The sequence below is a fragment of the Streptopelia decaocto genome (genome assembly GCF_964273445.1).
Source record: "Streptopelia decaocto genome assembly, chromosome: 6".
Taxonomy (NCBI): Eukaryota; Metazoa; Chordata; class Aves; order Columbiformes; family Columbidae; genus Streptopelia; species Streptopelia decaocto.
In genome coordinates, this window is record NC_138660.1 from 1693286 (window position 1) to 1709742 (window position 16457).

At 44.0% G+C, this 16457-nt stretch overlaps 1 protein-coding gene across 1 annotated transcript in view; it reads right to left on the reverse strand.

Annotated features, from left to right (window-relative positions):
* The window catches only part of VEPH1 (ventricular zone expressed PH domain containing 1), a gene marked incomplete at its 5' end in the record, with an annotated part of 68380 nt that extends 59542 nt beyond the window's left edge, over positions 1 to 8838 (reverse strand). Inside the window, 3 exons of the mRNA XM_082056094.1 lie at positions 1876 to 2050; positions 5484 to 5699; positions 8701 to 8838. Of these exons, the coding sequence (XP_081912220.1) occupies positions 1876 to 2050; positions 5484 to 5699; positions 8701 to 8838 (529 nt within the window). The remainder of the gene's footprint in view (positions 1 to 1875; positions 2051 to 5483; positions 5700 to 8700) is intronic.
* Between the last annotated feature and the right edge of the window lie 7619 nt (positions 8839 to 16457).

The following is a 16457-nucleotide window of genomic DNA, read 5'->3' on the forward strand; positions in this document are numbered from 1 at the left end:
AGCTCGTCCCACAGTCTAATCCCCTCCTGCCCACCGCAGGTCACCGCCAGCAGCTTTTCTCATTCCTTCCTGCCTTAACTATATCTTTTTTTGCCAACAGTAACTTTGCCCGTTTGGAGAACACCAAGGAAATAGTATTTGTGGGGAATTTGGGCTCCAAACACGGAGAAGCCACCACGACAGATCCCATACGGTGCGGGGAGATGTCGGCACAGGGCCCGGCAGCATCGCGGGCACAGCACAGACGTTTGCGTGTTTAGGAGCTGAACTCATGCAAACTGGAACAGAGCGGCTGAACGCTCTTTCAAAGAGCTCTTTTTTAGCTAATAAGATAAGAAACTGATTATGCAGCCAAACAGTTGCCCCAGGTAATCAAAAAAAGCCCAGTTAGCTCTCAAATGTGGGCAAGGGGCCAAGGCCTCGTATCAGCCCGGCTGGTGCCGCTGGGCTGAGCGCGTCTGTGGCTCCAGAACAGGCCCTTTGTAAATCCATCAGCACTGATCCTCCTGCTTTCCTCCCTCAGCAATCGCTCTGTCTTTACGCATGGTTTTTAGCTGAAAACCAACCTCTTCATGCCTAACATATAAATTCTGTCCAGCGCTATTAAGCCACTATATAAAACAAAGTACTTTGCCCATTGAGCGAGCTCTTGCAGCCTGGAATTTCCAAACCTGATGTCCACAGCAACATCTGCTGGTAGAAGAACAAAAATACACAGGCACAGTCATGACCAAACCTTCAGCTGGGGGTGCGTATCGCTTTTCCCACACCTACGACTGTGCCATCAAGGCTGCTTCCCTTCATTTCTTTCTATTAACAGGACCGAGTTACAAGTGGTAACGTGCAACGTTAACACATAAATACTCATGTCACAAGTCTCAGAGGAATCCTCCATGTGCCTCCAAAGTTGTCAGCAATATTCTGTTCTGGGGTGTGATTAATATTATCACACAGTTCACACATATTTATCATGTTTATCACACATTTGACCTTAAACAAATTGGACAGAAATATGAAAACTCTTACCATAATGTCCTGAGGACAAAACTACTGCCTAGATTAGCTATCCCTCCATAATACGCTCCCACTGATACTTTTTAAAAAATACAAAATGCACACATTTAATTTGAGGGCTTAACATCTTCACAGTGACGTTCTTGGAATAATTAGACAGCTACTGCCACTTATTTCTATTACCCGTGCTTGAAGAAAAGCAGTGATTTTACCGCTGCAGTACCACTGTATTGCAACAAATACTGTGAACTTCACTACTTCAACTAAATTCGATTTCCTTTTGGAGAGGAATTAATCTTTTTGGCTTTTTAAACCACAAAAACAATATGTACACAGTTCAGCAACAATATTCTATGTAAAGCTAATAGCGTAGGCAAAATTAAAGAACCACTACAAAGCTTTTCTATCTTACATCTGACTTTTTTGCCACAGAATGGGATTAATTTCATCCTCATTTATATTTTGGAGTGTTGCCAATGACACTAATAGAAAGGATAAGAGCCCAGTAACTAGTATGTCATATAATGGCTTATAATTTGAAGTCCATTAATAGGGTGTACTAACAAGCGCATATGTATTTCCTGCCCGACGGGTCATCCAATCTATAATAAAACTTCCACAGTCAACAAGGTTCAGTAAATTCACATATTCTTGAAAGCTTTTCCTTGATATATTCCATTACAGATTGTGTCTAACATGTTTTATCACATGTTTAGTTATGCCCATATATATGCTTGATCCATACATGCCTCACACATGGTTTTATGTACAATGGCTTTGTATATAGGCCTAATACTGCCTAATTAATCTAACGGTGGGCACGCTGTAGGACTAGATCCTAAAATCTCAGTGTGTTCCTACCTTGCAGGACACTTTTGACAATGGTGTCTGTGTGCTCAGCCAGCAGATCTGCTTTGGCGATGGCAGCCAAGGACAGGTAACTCGACATGTTTCTGCACAGCTCCTTATTGCCCCTCTGCAGAAACTTCACGGCCACGGGCACCGCTAAGGCCATCACCGGAGCGCGGTTGTAATTCTGTGAAAACATGAAAAAGCGCTGAAAAACAAGCAGCTGGAAAGAAGAAGAAAAAAATAAGTCTCACGCCGATGGGTGTAGAAAAACAAAAATCAGAACAACAGGGGAAAAAAAAGCAAAACACACATCAAGCAAGGCTGTGCTTTGGTAAGGCCACTGAAGGCGGACTTCAAAGAAAGAGCAAGGACAGACATGTAAAGCTGCTGCCCCAGGAGATGCTAATAGGACAAGGGGGCATGGGCTTCAACTCTGCCAGGGGAAATTGAGGCTGGAGATTAGAAAGCAATTCTGTGCAGAGAGAGTGGTCAGGATTGGAATGGCTGCCCAGGGAGGTGCTGGACTCACCGGCCCTGGAGGTTTTTAAACTCAGATTGGACATGGCACTTAGTGCCATGATCTAATAAATGGACTAGAGTTGGACCAAGGGTTGGACTCGATGATCTCCAAGGTCTTTTCCAACCCCATTGATTCTGTGATTCTGTAATAACACACCTACTTTTGTCCTCTGCGGGAGGAGGAAAACGCACTATATGAAGTTCAGTGTTTAAATGTGAACTGCTGTAACACTTCTGACAAGACATTGTGTGTGTGGTGCTCGCAGAGGAAACAGCAGCTGTCCCAGCTCCTCTCGTGGAGACCAAAGCGCGGTGCTGCTCTGAGTGAAGAGAGGGCTCCGGTCCCAGAGCAGCATCCCACGCTGAGCCACTGGGACTAAATCAAAGGCAAACTGGTCAAATGAGGAAAAAATGCATAAGAATACGGGGAGACTTGCTCGCAGGTCAACAGCTTTAGTATTGATCAGCAATTTTCCTCTAATAATAATTTTATTTCCTTCCTAAACTCCAGCCAATTTCTCCGAACACCAGCTAATTTCTATCCCCAAAACAGCACCAAGCCTCAGCGGTCTCAGAGGTATCTGCACGTACACTTAGGTTTTGATAGTAAGGTCAGAAAAAAGGTTTTCTGCAACTATTTGTATACGTGGAATTGTGTGCACAGACTATACGCATCCATTGCCCATGGAGTTCCCACATGTAACTGCCCCTGAAGGTAGCAGGATGTATTTATGTGCAACTGAGGACCCGCATCCTCTCTGGAGCCTCCTTAATTACTGCATTTCTATCCTCTCCACTCGGTTCTGAACATCTCTTTGAAACCGGAGCACATTGCTGTTTTTGAAAATAAACCTGCAAGATGATTGTATTTAATTAGCATCTGAAATCACAGGCAGCCACTGCAACCCAGATGTTTCAGCAAGCAACAAAATAGTGCAAAGAAAGGCAAGCCAGACTTAACAGATGCTCGTTCTGGAGCAGCACTGAAAAAAATCAATTTAGATTTGAGAAAAGCCAAATCTGTTGTTCCATATCCTCCGCTACCGGCCTCCTCGGCCGAGCGCTGCAGCCGCTCCTAAGGAAGAAGGGGCCACAGCAACCCCTAAGAGTCGAGATTGCCGAGCGTGGCAATGGCCATACGACCAAAAACTGCATCTTTAATGAGAAACATCCTTAAAATGAACAGAGCTTTATGCAGCAGCACGTTAAAATCAACAGAATGCCTCATGATGTTTGGCTGAGAGGCAGCGCTGAGCAGGAGCCAACTTCTGCCTCCGAGCTGTGCTCTGGGACTCCGCACACAGCGAATGGGAAGATAAGGTCTGGGCCTCTGACTGCGATCTAAAAGACCTAAGAAAACACCAAAGAGTATTTTTTTCCCCCCTACAATAAAGATAAAATACTTAGTTAAGAAAAGGTTTGAATTCAGATAGAAGGACAAAGGTTTCATTTGTTCCATTACAAATATCAGGGCACGAATGCACATTTATGAAAATGTGAAGGTGACAATGAAAACCAGATTTCGATAATATGATACAGCGATGTTTGCAGACCCAGGGGACCTTCCTGCTGTTAATAGCAACAGAAACATGCTGCGAGATCCAACCCAGCTGTCAGATATTCATTACTACTTCAACTATCCCTCACGTACTGTATAAAACCTCATTCTATGCCTCCTTTCTTCTTTTTATGCGAAGGAACTTACAGATAATAGCTCTATTTCAGGGAGCAGCAAACGCACTTTTATAACTTTCTCATTAAGTTTCAATTAACTCCTTTCTTGAAGCGATCGGCACCACAGTGCGAACCATAAAACATCTGGATATGAGCTTGCCTGACTTGGGCACACAGCTGCCAATAGCACCAGCTGAAGGTTTAGACAAACCTTTGCATGCTTTAGTATTCTCATGAAATATGAGTTCTAAAGCACCAAAAAGACAAAATACAATTTTACAACGTACGGTCTCTGGTCTGGAGAGGTTTAGTTCTGCTCTGCTCACAGTTCAGGGCTTGGGATGCCAGCGCAGCAGGAATCTCGCTAAGCCTCACCCACAGTCTTGACCAAACGCCTGCCTAGAATAAACCTCTGCGCTTCCCAAGAAAAGGCAACAACAACCTGGCTATCAGAAAAGGACATTTTTTTCCTTCCTGTAATTCACTTTTTTGTGAGTCTTCAGAGTAAAGAGAACTGACCGTATACTAGGACTATAAAGTAAAACGTTATTGAAGCGAATTCAGCATTGATGGTATTTTGTCTGAAGCTTTTTATTTTTGGACTTTCAGCCAAACTGGACGAGGAATCTCAGTAAGTCTACGGAACAATATATCCCACAAGGGGCTAAGCAGCGCCTTCCGTGGGACAGCTCTCACTATCAACATGTTAAGGGAGATCCTCCTTACTGACAGGATATCTAATGGCCTAATATCATGCCATTAATATCTCTTTGGCATTCTGCTGCTTTCCAGAACGATCCCAAAGAATAACCTCTTCCTTGATATTAAGTGCTTTCAAATGAATCTTTCTGTAACCACAGAAAATGATAGTTCTGTGCCTCCCACTTTAATACTTACATAAAATGTGAATACTTGGAATTAATGGAGCATTAAGGTAATGAATTCTGTCAGTAAGCAGTCAAGACACTTCTAAAGATAAGGAAGCTGCCAAAACTTTTGATTCACTGCAACAGATGCTGCATGCATGTAACCACATACATTAACGATCGGGGTCATATCCTTGGGTTTTAAACAAATGCAATCGCTCCCGCGGACCCTCAGAAAACAAAGCACAATTGGGTACAAACTGGAACACAAAAGGTTCCACTTAAATATGAGAAGAAACTTCTTCATGGTGAGGGTGGCAGAGCCTGGCCCAGGCTGCCCAGGGGGGTTGTGGAGTCTCCTTCTCTGCAGACATTGCAACCCGCCTGGACACCTTCCTGTGTAACCTCAGCTGGGTGTTCCTGCTCCATGGGGGGATTGCACTGGATGAGCTTTCCAGGGCCCTTCCAACCCCTGACATTCTGGGATTCTGCATTTTAAAATATAAAGCTGAATAGCCAAGGGACAGGCGACATTCCCTCGAATCAGCTCAGTCTCACCTGCAAGATGCAGCTCATGATATCGGAGGCGATCTTGGCGTGCGGCGTGTCCTCGTCGCGGCCCGAGGGCTGCAGGTTGTGCTCCAGGCAGGACTCCCAGAGCGCCACGAGCGCCGGGCCGTGCCGCTCGATGGACGCGTTCTCCCGGATGGCCGCCGTGATGCGGGTCACGCAGATCTCCACCACCGCCTGGTCGTTGTCGTTCGTCTGGTAGTCCTGGCTCAGAACAAAAGACGGTTTGCCAGTGAACACCCGCCTTTCTCAAGGCCCCCACAAAATTAACCTGAAGAGGTGGAGTTTTTGTCAATGTCCAGCATCCATTTTCTCACTTCCACCTTTACAACAAATGTTTAGTGTAAATAAACACAAAAATTAGTCATCCCATACACAATTCACTGTCTTAGGTCCTAATTCCCATTATTGTAAAGGTATAGATTATTCTATCTATTTCTTTTTGGTAGTCCCTCATAGATTATTTTATCAATTTCTTTTTGGCAGTCCATCATGGATTATTTTATCGATTTCTTTTCGATAGTCCCTCATGGATTATTCTATCAATTTCTTTTCAGTAGTCCCTCATAGATTATTCTATCGATTTCTTCTTGGTAGTCCATCATGGATTATTTTATCAATTTATTTTTGGTAGTCCATCATGGATTATTTTATCAATTTATTTTCAGTAGTCCATCATGGATTATTTTATCGATTTCTTTTCAATAGTCCCTCATGGATTATTCTATCAATTTCTTTTCGGTAGTCCATCATAGATTATTCTATCGATTTCTTCTTGGTAGTCCATCATGGATTACTTTATCAATTTATTTTCAGTAGTCTATCTTGCAGCACGGCCTTCTGGAATAAGACCGCAGCCACTTGCACAGGCCACTTCTGCCATAACCATCCTAAACCAGAAACGGCAACTGCTATATCCACAACATACACAGCCAAATTAAGGTCCCTTCCAACCCAAATCATTCTATGATTCTATAATTCTATGAAATGCAGGATCCCAAATATTTCACATCATGTCGAGTCCCCGGTGTAAACTCACTTAGTTTCAATTAGTATCAATGTAACACGAAAAAAAGTTAATTAAACAGGCTTTATCACAAAATCCTGTAATCCTCTGTAATTAGTGACACTGATGCCATGTGGATATGAAATAGCAGAGCTTCACAATAACTGAAAGACTTAAAACACACAACTGTCCCTCAGTCTAACCTGTGCTGCTCCACCCTGAAAAGTAATGAAGGTGAAAGACTGACTGAAGTATTAATCAAAACTTGCTGTTTTTGTTCGATAGAGCACGGACATTGGGGAAGGGCTGGTTTGCAGACGTGCAGCTGCAGAGGCAGCTCCGGGGACCCCGCGCTGCAGCGGGGACGGCAGCGTTTCGCACACAGAATCCACAACCTTTGGGTCTGCTTCAAAGCAATTTTCTGCCTTTATTCACAGCTGGCGTGACAGAAAAATCCATGCGCTTATGAAAAAAAAAAAAAATCACCTTTTTTCTTCTGTATAACGTTGCCTATCGATAGAGGTAAAGAAGTTAACGCTGCTGGGACGGCGCAAGAGCAAAGCCCTGGTGAGAGCTGTGGTCGCCGGCTGTGGGGGCACCGAGAGCAGAGATGTCCCGGCCACTTCGCTGTGAAACTTCGCATGTTTGGGCAAAACCAGATCCCAAAGCCTGAGTGCTCACAGAGTGGAACAGGGCAGCGCCGGAGCAGATCCTGATCTCCAGAGCCCTCTCGTGGGAACAGCCACGCAGACGCTTGTAAAAACATTCTGTAGCAAATCCAGGCATTTTATCTCAAAAAAGTACATTGGGGTAACTTGTGTGAGATTCTGGCTAATGTGCAGTTAGATGAGTTGAAGTAGCTCACAAGCAGCAGAGGCAATGGTCAAAATAACTTGATTAACGTTCTAGAAATTGTGCAGATGTAATTGCTGTCAAAGAAACGAGCGCAGACGCGGCACACGGGAGCTGATGGACGAGCCGGTTCCTGTTGCGACCAGCAGCACCGTGATCAATGCTCTGAGAGCCAGAGGTTTGCACGTTGTCAAAACTGATTGCTGAAATTACCTGCTATATGAAGAGCCATAGAAGCGCAGCTGTGAGAACATGTACGTGTTGCTAATCAAATATCTTGAGGCTCAAAAAAAGATCTTCCCTTCCCTTGAGCAGGAAGGATAAAGAGCTTTTTTATTGTGATAACACTTTTAAAGTCTTTACCCAAATCAGTGAGCCTGCCATCATTCAGAACACTTCCTGCTGCAAACAGAATCCACACTACTCATATGGTGTACCTGTAACCTCCTGTTAATCTTTAATAGGCCTTAAATAAGTATTTAATGAAAAATATAAAGATTAACTTTGCAATATCTTTAAGGGAAATCCAGTTAGTAACAACTGGATTTGGATACCACACTTTTAAACCTTACACTTTGCTTGGCATTCTTGAGGTTTTTTAGAAACTTAAATTGTGTACATCCCTGTCTTAATCAAATTAGACATCTGTCCTGGTTTTGTTAAAAACAAGTTTCTCTTTTAGTGAATTTGCCTGTCAGCTAAAGCCTTCATATTAACTGCATTTTCCTGGAGAACCAGACACATGTTTTGGTAAACACAGCAATGGAATGCAAACTTATTGATAAGCACGGATGGACATCTCGCGAGAGGGGCAACGAGAAACAAGTGACCAAGAAACTGACCAACTGTGTATAACATTCCATTCACGTGATACTTCATATAAAAGTGGGAGATCACGAGGATCTCGTCCCTTTTGCCTTTGCTTTTTCCCTTCTGCTTATGGCCAACATTAGGAGAGGACCTTGCTAGTCGTCCCTGCGAACTGAGGCCTAGAGACAGACTGAATCCAGCTCCGGTTGGCTGCAGAGTCCAGTCCAGGACTTTGGTGGCCAGCTCTGAAGTTGCTGAGACTTTCAAGATTGGTTTTGTATATTTTGCATTATTTTCTCTATTTTTATTAGTAGCATTAGTAAAACATTGTTAATTTTTCCAACTCTCTTCTCTCTGTCCTTCTTTGCCTCCCGATCACCTGTCCTGAGTGGGAAGGGGGGAGAGGGAGGGGCAAAAAGGGGGAGGTGGGGGGGAGAGGGGGTTAACAATACATCTGCCAGGGTTTTATTGTCACCCTGCAAACTTAACCCTCGACAATATCTCATAATAAACTATTAAGGACAGTATTTCACTTACCGCAGATGAACTAATTATTCTTATTTGTTCCAGAGCTTCTGAGAGGCTTCCTTCAATTTCAGCGTCCTCTAAGGAGAAAAGATCCCCTGCGCGGGAAAGGTCTTTCTGTGCCAAAACCAGCGCGAAGAGCTGATGCATGGCTGAGTTCCTGCCGCACGGCGGAGCCGCTCACACCACGACGGAATGGGGACGATCCTGTGGACCAGCCATCAGTTTAACGTGAAGAATAAACACTGCAGGACTTCCTTGGCCCCCATCTAAAAAGGAAATAAAAAATAGTTAGGAAATACTGTGTTACGTCACATCCAGGGATGCGCTTAAGCACGTACCACGACCTGCACGTTGAAGGACCTTTTGCTCTTGAACACTAAGTAGCTTAAAATTAGCTAAACAATCCATAACTTTTAATAAAGAAAATCAAGTTTTTGTGATTTCCATGCATACACCTGCGCTGGATGGTGACTGGACTAAGTGATAAGGATTACAAACCACTTTTCTCTGGTCAGGAGCAGAGTTAGAGGCAGCAGGTGAAGCCGCTTTGTGTTTTGAGTTGTGTCTGTACTCCACACAAACACACTATTAGCAAGATTGAGAAGCTAATGATATTTGTTTAGAAAAATAGTCAGTTTTGTTGCCAAAATGACCCCTGCGGTCTTTTCAACTCGTGCAAAACAAACACTTGGCTGAGCTGACACTCTGCACTCCTCCTTGGCCGGGGAATTTAATGCAAGCTGAGCCAAGCGGGGCTCAGCACCACACACAAGCGTGAAAGAAGAGAGTCCTGCACTCGTGCCCCAAATATCTGGTGTTTAAAGGAGACATTTGCCTTCGTAACAGGAGAAGTTTGGTTTTTGCGCATCTCAGAAGTGCTATTTGTTACTCCAAGACTGCCAGGACCTGCCTTGTGCTGCTGAGTCCCTCCGCTCGTACACTGTTGAAATGAAGATCTTCACGGCCAACCTCAGCGCACACGAGGAAGGGACCAACGGCGCAGGGCCCTTTGGGCCCAGGACATCCCATGGGCCTTGGATACCCCCCCTGGACTTCACCAAGACAAATATAAATCCAAGCAGGCAGAAAATGTCTGTCCTGGAGTCTTCCAAGGGCCTCTGTGATGGCCCTACCAGCAGCACCAGGGCAAGGGCCATCCCTCCTGCCCAGCTCCTGTTGTACCACGCTCCTTCCATCCTTTCCCACCAACACTATTCATGATGACAAATACAGAACAGCACTAATTTCTGAGCCCCAAAGAGCACCTCCAAGTGCACTCGGGGCAGAGCTGCGAGGGACATGGGGTGGTGGAAGAGCCTTCTCTTCGAGACCCTACTGAGAAAGGCTTGAACTGCACAGAGGACATTCCCCAGCACCCACACTGCTCAGGAGCTTCTGCCAGCCTAAGGGGACACAAAGAGTAAGCTCAGACGCACACAGAAGGAGAGACTACAAATGGGAATGTCTCTTTGCCCCCAAAAGTCACTGCACAGCTCAAGGACCTCACCTCAAACAAGCTCTGCTCAACCGTCACCTCAGGCTCCCTTTAGCTTTAATGGCATCTGAGGTGGCCTCTCAGAACACAAGCGATCCTGCCCACTGCTTCAACACCAACACCTTCCACATCAGCAAGATTTTCGCCATAACGAAGCAACATTCAGAGAAACTGCGAAGGAGGCTGTTGGTAGGTTTGTGAAAGAAAATGTCTTCTGAATTGCAGTAAACGCACCTAAATGTAAAGGACACCCATGTAATACATGTGTATATGCGTACGTCCTTTACATTTAGGCATCTAACAATCTAAACAAAGTTTCAGCTTATTGCAGGAATACAACAGACTACCTAGCTGACAGAATTATGACATTAAGGTGAGCATGCACCAAATAGGATACTTATTGATTCAGGAGCCTGAGTTAGCTTCAAATGTTACGCAATAGAAAAGCAGTTGCCAGAAGGGGATCAGTCTGCCTTGGTGCACATCGCTTCAATGATCAGTCTGCATTGACAATTAGTAACATTTCCCTGTAGCTTTATACAGAGAGAAGAGACATGACAGAGATCTGACATATATTAGCTGAAGTAAAATATAGGAAAAAAGGGAATCTGATAAAAAATGGGCTATTTGTTATCCAGACATAGTGAGGAAGGGGCTGGGTAAGTGGGACAGATCAAGGATTCAGACATCGCCACGTTTTCCACATGGGATTGCGTGAGATGGACCCAGGACGAGAATGTGTATTAAAAGAAAAACATTAGGTCACAAAGGAAAATCTTCCTTCTGCCTTCACTCATTCACTCGCTGCAGGATATTCCCTGGTTGTGAGGGCAGGAGATGCAGCACATCTGCCCAATGGCCCGTGTGGACTCAGTCGGCTCTGCTTCTGAGCCCATGAACCGACCACGTTGTCACAAAGTAGATCCGTTATATTAATTATGTGAGATACAGAGTACCCTTCATCCCTCTATTTCATGCTATTTTTCAGAAAAAAAAAATGCAAAATGTCAAAACCAATGCAAACCACTAAAAACCTTCTGGAATTAACTCAAGGAAACAATCTCTATTTTAACAGCATAGACAGCACCTTGCACTTGATCTGCCATTAGCCTGATTGCGAAGCATTTTTTATTTTCCCAAATCTATCAATATCATTACACAGGACTTTGATTATTTGCAACAGGATAGAATAATAAGCTAATAAGATCGCAAACCCTGCCGCACAACAGGCCAGACCCTCCTGACAATCGCTATGGCACGAACCACCAGTCACCCAACTGAAGGTCACGGTGTGAGCGAAGAGGAGATCGGGCCCATCGTACTCACAATTCTCCAATTCAAACACACAACTTCAAAACGCCCCAGACACAAAGTGATTTTTTTAATGATATTTTTGTTTTACCTGGTCTCGGTTCCACAACAACATCCCCAACGGTGCTCACAGGTGCAACGTTCTTGGACACAAAGCCCGAGCGGTCCCTTCGCCACCCCGTAGCGTCCCAGGGCACCGGGAGCCGAGGCACCGGGTGGCAGGCAGTGAACCTGAAGCTGTTAATCCCAGTGCCAGCAGCGAGGCATGTCAGGAATGCAGACTAAAGCAGCCTAAAAGTTCCCAATGGCTCCATCAGGTGACTGCGAGAACCTAAACGCGGAGGGGCCTTATCTCTGAATGCAACGCTCTGTTTCCAGGACAAAATACAAAGCCCACTCCGCTTGAGGGCTGTTGTTTTTAATAGAGAAAACAGAACTCTCTGTGTTAGTGGAAAGTTATCCTTCCCTGGGAGGAAGGTAAGAGAAAAACAACCCTCGGTTAGCTCACAGTGTTTGAAAGAAAAAGAACAAGTGAACTTGCTACAGAAGAGATTTTCTGTCCAAAGGAAGAAATGCTAGAATAACATTCTGGAACACTTGACATAAATACAAAAGAGGATTTGAAGTTTGCTTTGGCTTTTAACATGACTCCCAGAAGTAGCACAAGAAAATCTGCACTTGTAATTTAGAAAAACGCTCTAGGAAGGAAGATGCATTTGAACCCTCCCTTTGATCGGCTGCATTGAAACCCGGCAGCCCCTTCTCACCCTTTTGCAAACGACACTTGATGTGCTGCTGCAGGAGTTTCTCAGAAAGGTCCTGTTCTGCATCCCATGCGCAGACACTTCTAATTTCTGTTTTATAGACAACATAAGCACAACACAGAAAAACATTCACTTCCTAAAAGCTCTTTGAAATGGACTTATAGCAGATCTTAATACTTGCATTATGTAACAGTGCTGAAATACTTTTCTTGCACAGGTTTTAAAGGGAGAGAATTGCCCTTTAAGCACCTCCTTTCTTGCTACAGAATTATACCATTTCCTACCGATAGGGCGATGGCACCGAGGAAAAGGAACAGTATAATGCATGTGCCTTCTAAAGTTTTCCTTTTTTTATAAAGGGTCGGGTTGGATGATCGAATTGCTTCAGATTCTGGTTCCCAAGATGTTCCCTCATCTTGACTCCACCTCACCCACAGGACAGAGACACCGAATCTGCCAGATCAGACACCGATCTGCCCCATGGCATTTGTGTCCCATGCACACAAGCGATGGAAAAGAGGCAAAGGGTCTTGCCAAAGCTCCTGCATCCTGCACGGCTCCCCATAATCAGTGTGTTCTGGGGGGTTCCCCACAGGGATCCATCCCCTCCCACGGCCAAAACGTGGGAGCAAAGCAGCGACTCACACTCTTGGAACAAACTCCAAGTCATTGTTATGCAGGGGAAAAAAAGACCCAGCTCAAACACCGGCATTTCCATTGGTTCACGGCGCAGTCCCACGTCTAACTCAAAGTTTTGATTCTGATTTTCAACACCTAGTTTTCCCTTTTCATGAGGAGCTGAAAGGACCCTACGTTCCCAGGGACCTTGAAGCTGTTCCCTCCAAGGTGAGTCTCCTTGGAGGCACAGCATTCTTACCAAAGCTCCTTATCAGAAGCAATCAGAATAAAAGGTAGCCTGACAGGTTTCGGAGCTGGAAGCAATTGAATTGGTCTGTTTGCAAAATAATTCCCCCAATAATAGAAGATTAACAAGAAAAATTCCATGTAAAAGGGCAGTTGGACCTAAGGGCATCCAAAAGCCAATTGAACTTTGAGCTCAAAGAGTCTTACAGTTTTATCAGGAACTCCGATTCTGCAGAATGACATTAGAAGGGCAAAAAAAACAAAAGTATCTTTTAAATCAAAGACTATAGGAGAGGATAAGAATTTTTAAATTTACAGAGAAGAAAATTCTGCAAGAAATTGAATAATTTCCTTAACTTTCAAAAGGCTTGAAATGAAAGTGCGGTTACTTGATTTTACCAGCTGGTGCTATCCCACTGAAAACTAAAGGGCAACCTTCAAAGAACCGTGCAATACTGTTCATCCAGTTCCACGCTAAGCAGCATAAATCGGGCAAACCTTCATTACATTTAAGGAATTTTAGGAAACACAGTCCACCTGGAGTTCACGTGAAGTGAACCCCACGGTATCTTCCAATTTGCTCGCTGCAAAGCGAGAGGTAATTAACAAAACCTTGCTATCGCATTGGGCCAATCTCCTAAGGGAACTGCCCCGAGCCCGTTCTGCTCTGTAACGCTCCAGGGGCACCATGCGTGGTTCTCCTAAAGGATGCGACGGCACCTCCAGCTGATGCTTCTTGTTCTGGACCAGGGGACCAAGCTGCCACAGGTGCCAAAGCTCTTTGATAAACAAAAGGTAACGTTCGCGGCCTGAAATATTAAAGAAAAAAACCTAAAAGGTATAAACTGAGTGCCTGGCTCAAAAAAGTAACTTAGATTTAAGCACCAGGTAAATTATGCAGGAAAAGAAGGTGATCTGAGCCTTCCCCTTAAGTGGAAAGACTTGTGTTAAAGGACTGGGAGGCCAGAGGTCTTGCTTTACCACAGCAATCTTGGGCACATCACAGACCTACGGCTCGACTACTCTGTCTATAAAAGAGAATAGAACAAAAGAAATCCAGTTCCTTACCTTGCAGACATGTTGCCATGCTTAACACACTGGAATCTATGAAGTGCTTCAGATGCCTTGGATGAAAGACGCTATAGGAAAGCAAAAGAAAACAGTATTAGTAACTCTTTGCCTTTTCAGCACTCTGCGTGCAGACTATAAAATACGTATGGCGTGGTGCCTCCAGGAACAGGGCTGTGTGCTGCACCAAGGGTTTCATATTTGGGACATGGTCCTGTAACAAACCAACAGGACAGCAGCTCCACGAAACCCTGCGGGAGTCGGGGATTTTATTGACATGTGCACGGATTGAACAAAGCGAGGTTTAGATTTCCATTCTCTCTGGGGGTGGGAACAAACGTTTCCAGCAACTGTACGTTTAGTTTTATTTCCCTTTTCCATGAATAGGAGGAAAATTAGGATCATCTTCAAGGCAAACTTTTCCTCTGGGCATATGATAGGATTCCCTTCTCTTGCAATCCTTCTCCCCCATCTCACAGGAAAAATCTGGTTTGTGGAATCAGAAAAAGTATGTCTGAAACCATTACAGAAGTTCATAACATCTCCAAGGCTGCTGGGTGTTTCTTTCTCCACATGATGTTTCTTTTCCCCAGGAAAAAAAGAAAGCCTGGACACATTTCCCAGTTATTTTCAGCCTGAAACCTCTCCAAGAACATTCACATATGCAATTTATGGACAGAATATTGCAAGATATTTCAGAGGACCTTCCCCCCCTCCCCACCCCCACTAATAATTTGATTTATTTTTATGTTTGGAAAGCATTTACTCACTAAAATAGAGCACTCTAAACTTTTAAATAAAGTTCTCACATTTTTCAGTGAAAGAAAAGGATTAAAGATTATATTGAAAGAGCATCATTTTCACACAGGGTGAATAGACTACAGCAGTTCCCATGGGATCAGCTGCATATATTTAAACTCTTCCCACAAGACAACCATTGTTTCCTACAAGCCTCGCTGGTTTTTTTCTGTCATGACAGGTTTCCACACTTCATGTCGTCCACAAATCCCATGGATGCTGAGCTGGACCGGATGATGAAACAATAAATTATGAAGTCTACTAATTAGGCTAGGGTTAAAAACAGGGGGTTTTTGCTAATGAAACACCTTGCTGCATCCTGGGAGCTGTGAACCGACTTGCTCTCAACATCCAGTTCTTACAAGGAATAATAATTCTTATTGCAGGAGCTGCAAAACAATCCAAGGAATGATATGGCCTCGTAAGATGGGTCTCTTCTCCCAGAATGGCAGGGCCATCCGCAGCTTGAAGGAATTTCTTCCTAAACATGTAAACCAGCGTGTAAATATTCTCCCCTGTGATAAACTGGTGTAACCCACACATTGTACAGCTCAGACGCTGCTTTAAGTGAACCAGGTTTCACACATTTCCCCATTAACTTTGGCTGGGCAAGCCAGGCAGAGCCCAATTGATGCAGAGCGGTAAGTATGTTCTTATAAACTTGCTAAGTGCTACTTTCGCAAACAGTTTATAACTTGACTAATTTTTTTATACATCTACTTGATACCTATGAGCTCTCAAGACAGTTTTCTACTGTTTTCAATATAAAAGAAATCACAAATGTTTACATCTGACTGCTGTTTTGGAACACACCACTGCTATAATTAACACTTGATAAGCAAGCACTTTTTAACATCAGTAAGGCAGATTTGTAACAACTCCATTGCTAAATATCTTCATGACATTAAAATATTATGCTAAAATAAACAATACACTGCTAATATGGAATAAATTGCTTCATATAACAAATACCAATACACTCAGTGTCACGGTGATGCTGCCAAACTCTGGGCATTTTCAAGTGTTGCTTAAGAAGATTTCATATCTGTGACAGATCTTTCAACCCTGTAGTGATGTTATAGAAAAAGGACTTGTTATCAAATTTTATGAAGTATATAAATAAATATTTCTGTACAAAGAGAGTGAGAGACTAAACAGAGCAGAGCATTCAGAGAGACTACAGGGTAAGGTAAATCAATTCCAAGTCACTGTCCCGTGAAGTCTCTTGAATAGCAGCCCCTGAACGATCCCCACATGTCCTATGGTTCCTCCCAGGTACCCAACAACCCACCCCAATTCCTCACCAGCACGTGTTTGAATAGAGCCAGCACGTTTCCCAGCCCGCATGTTCCCCTAAGGTACGGCAATAATTCTACAGCACCGGGCACAAAGTGCCTCTCGAGCCACCACGTTTTCTTTCTGTGGCACTTCAAGCTCACTTAAAATGTTCTTCACAAACATCACTG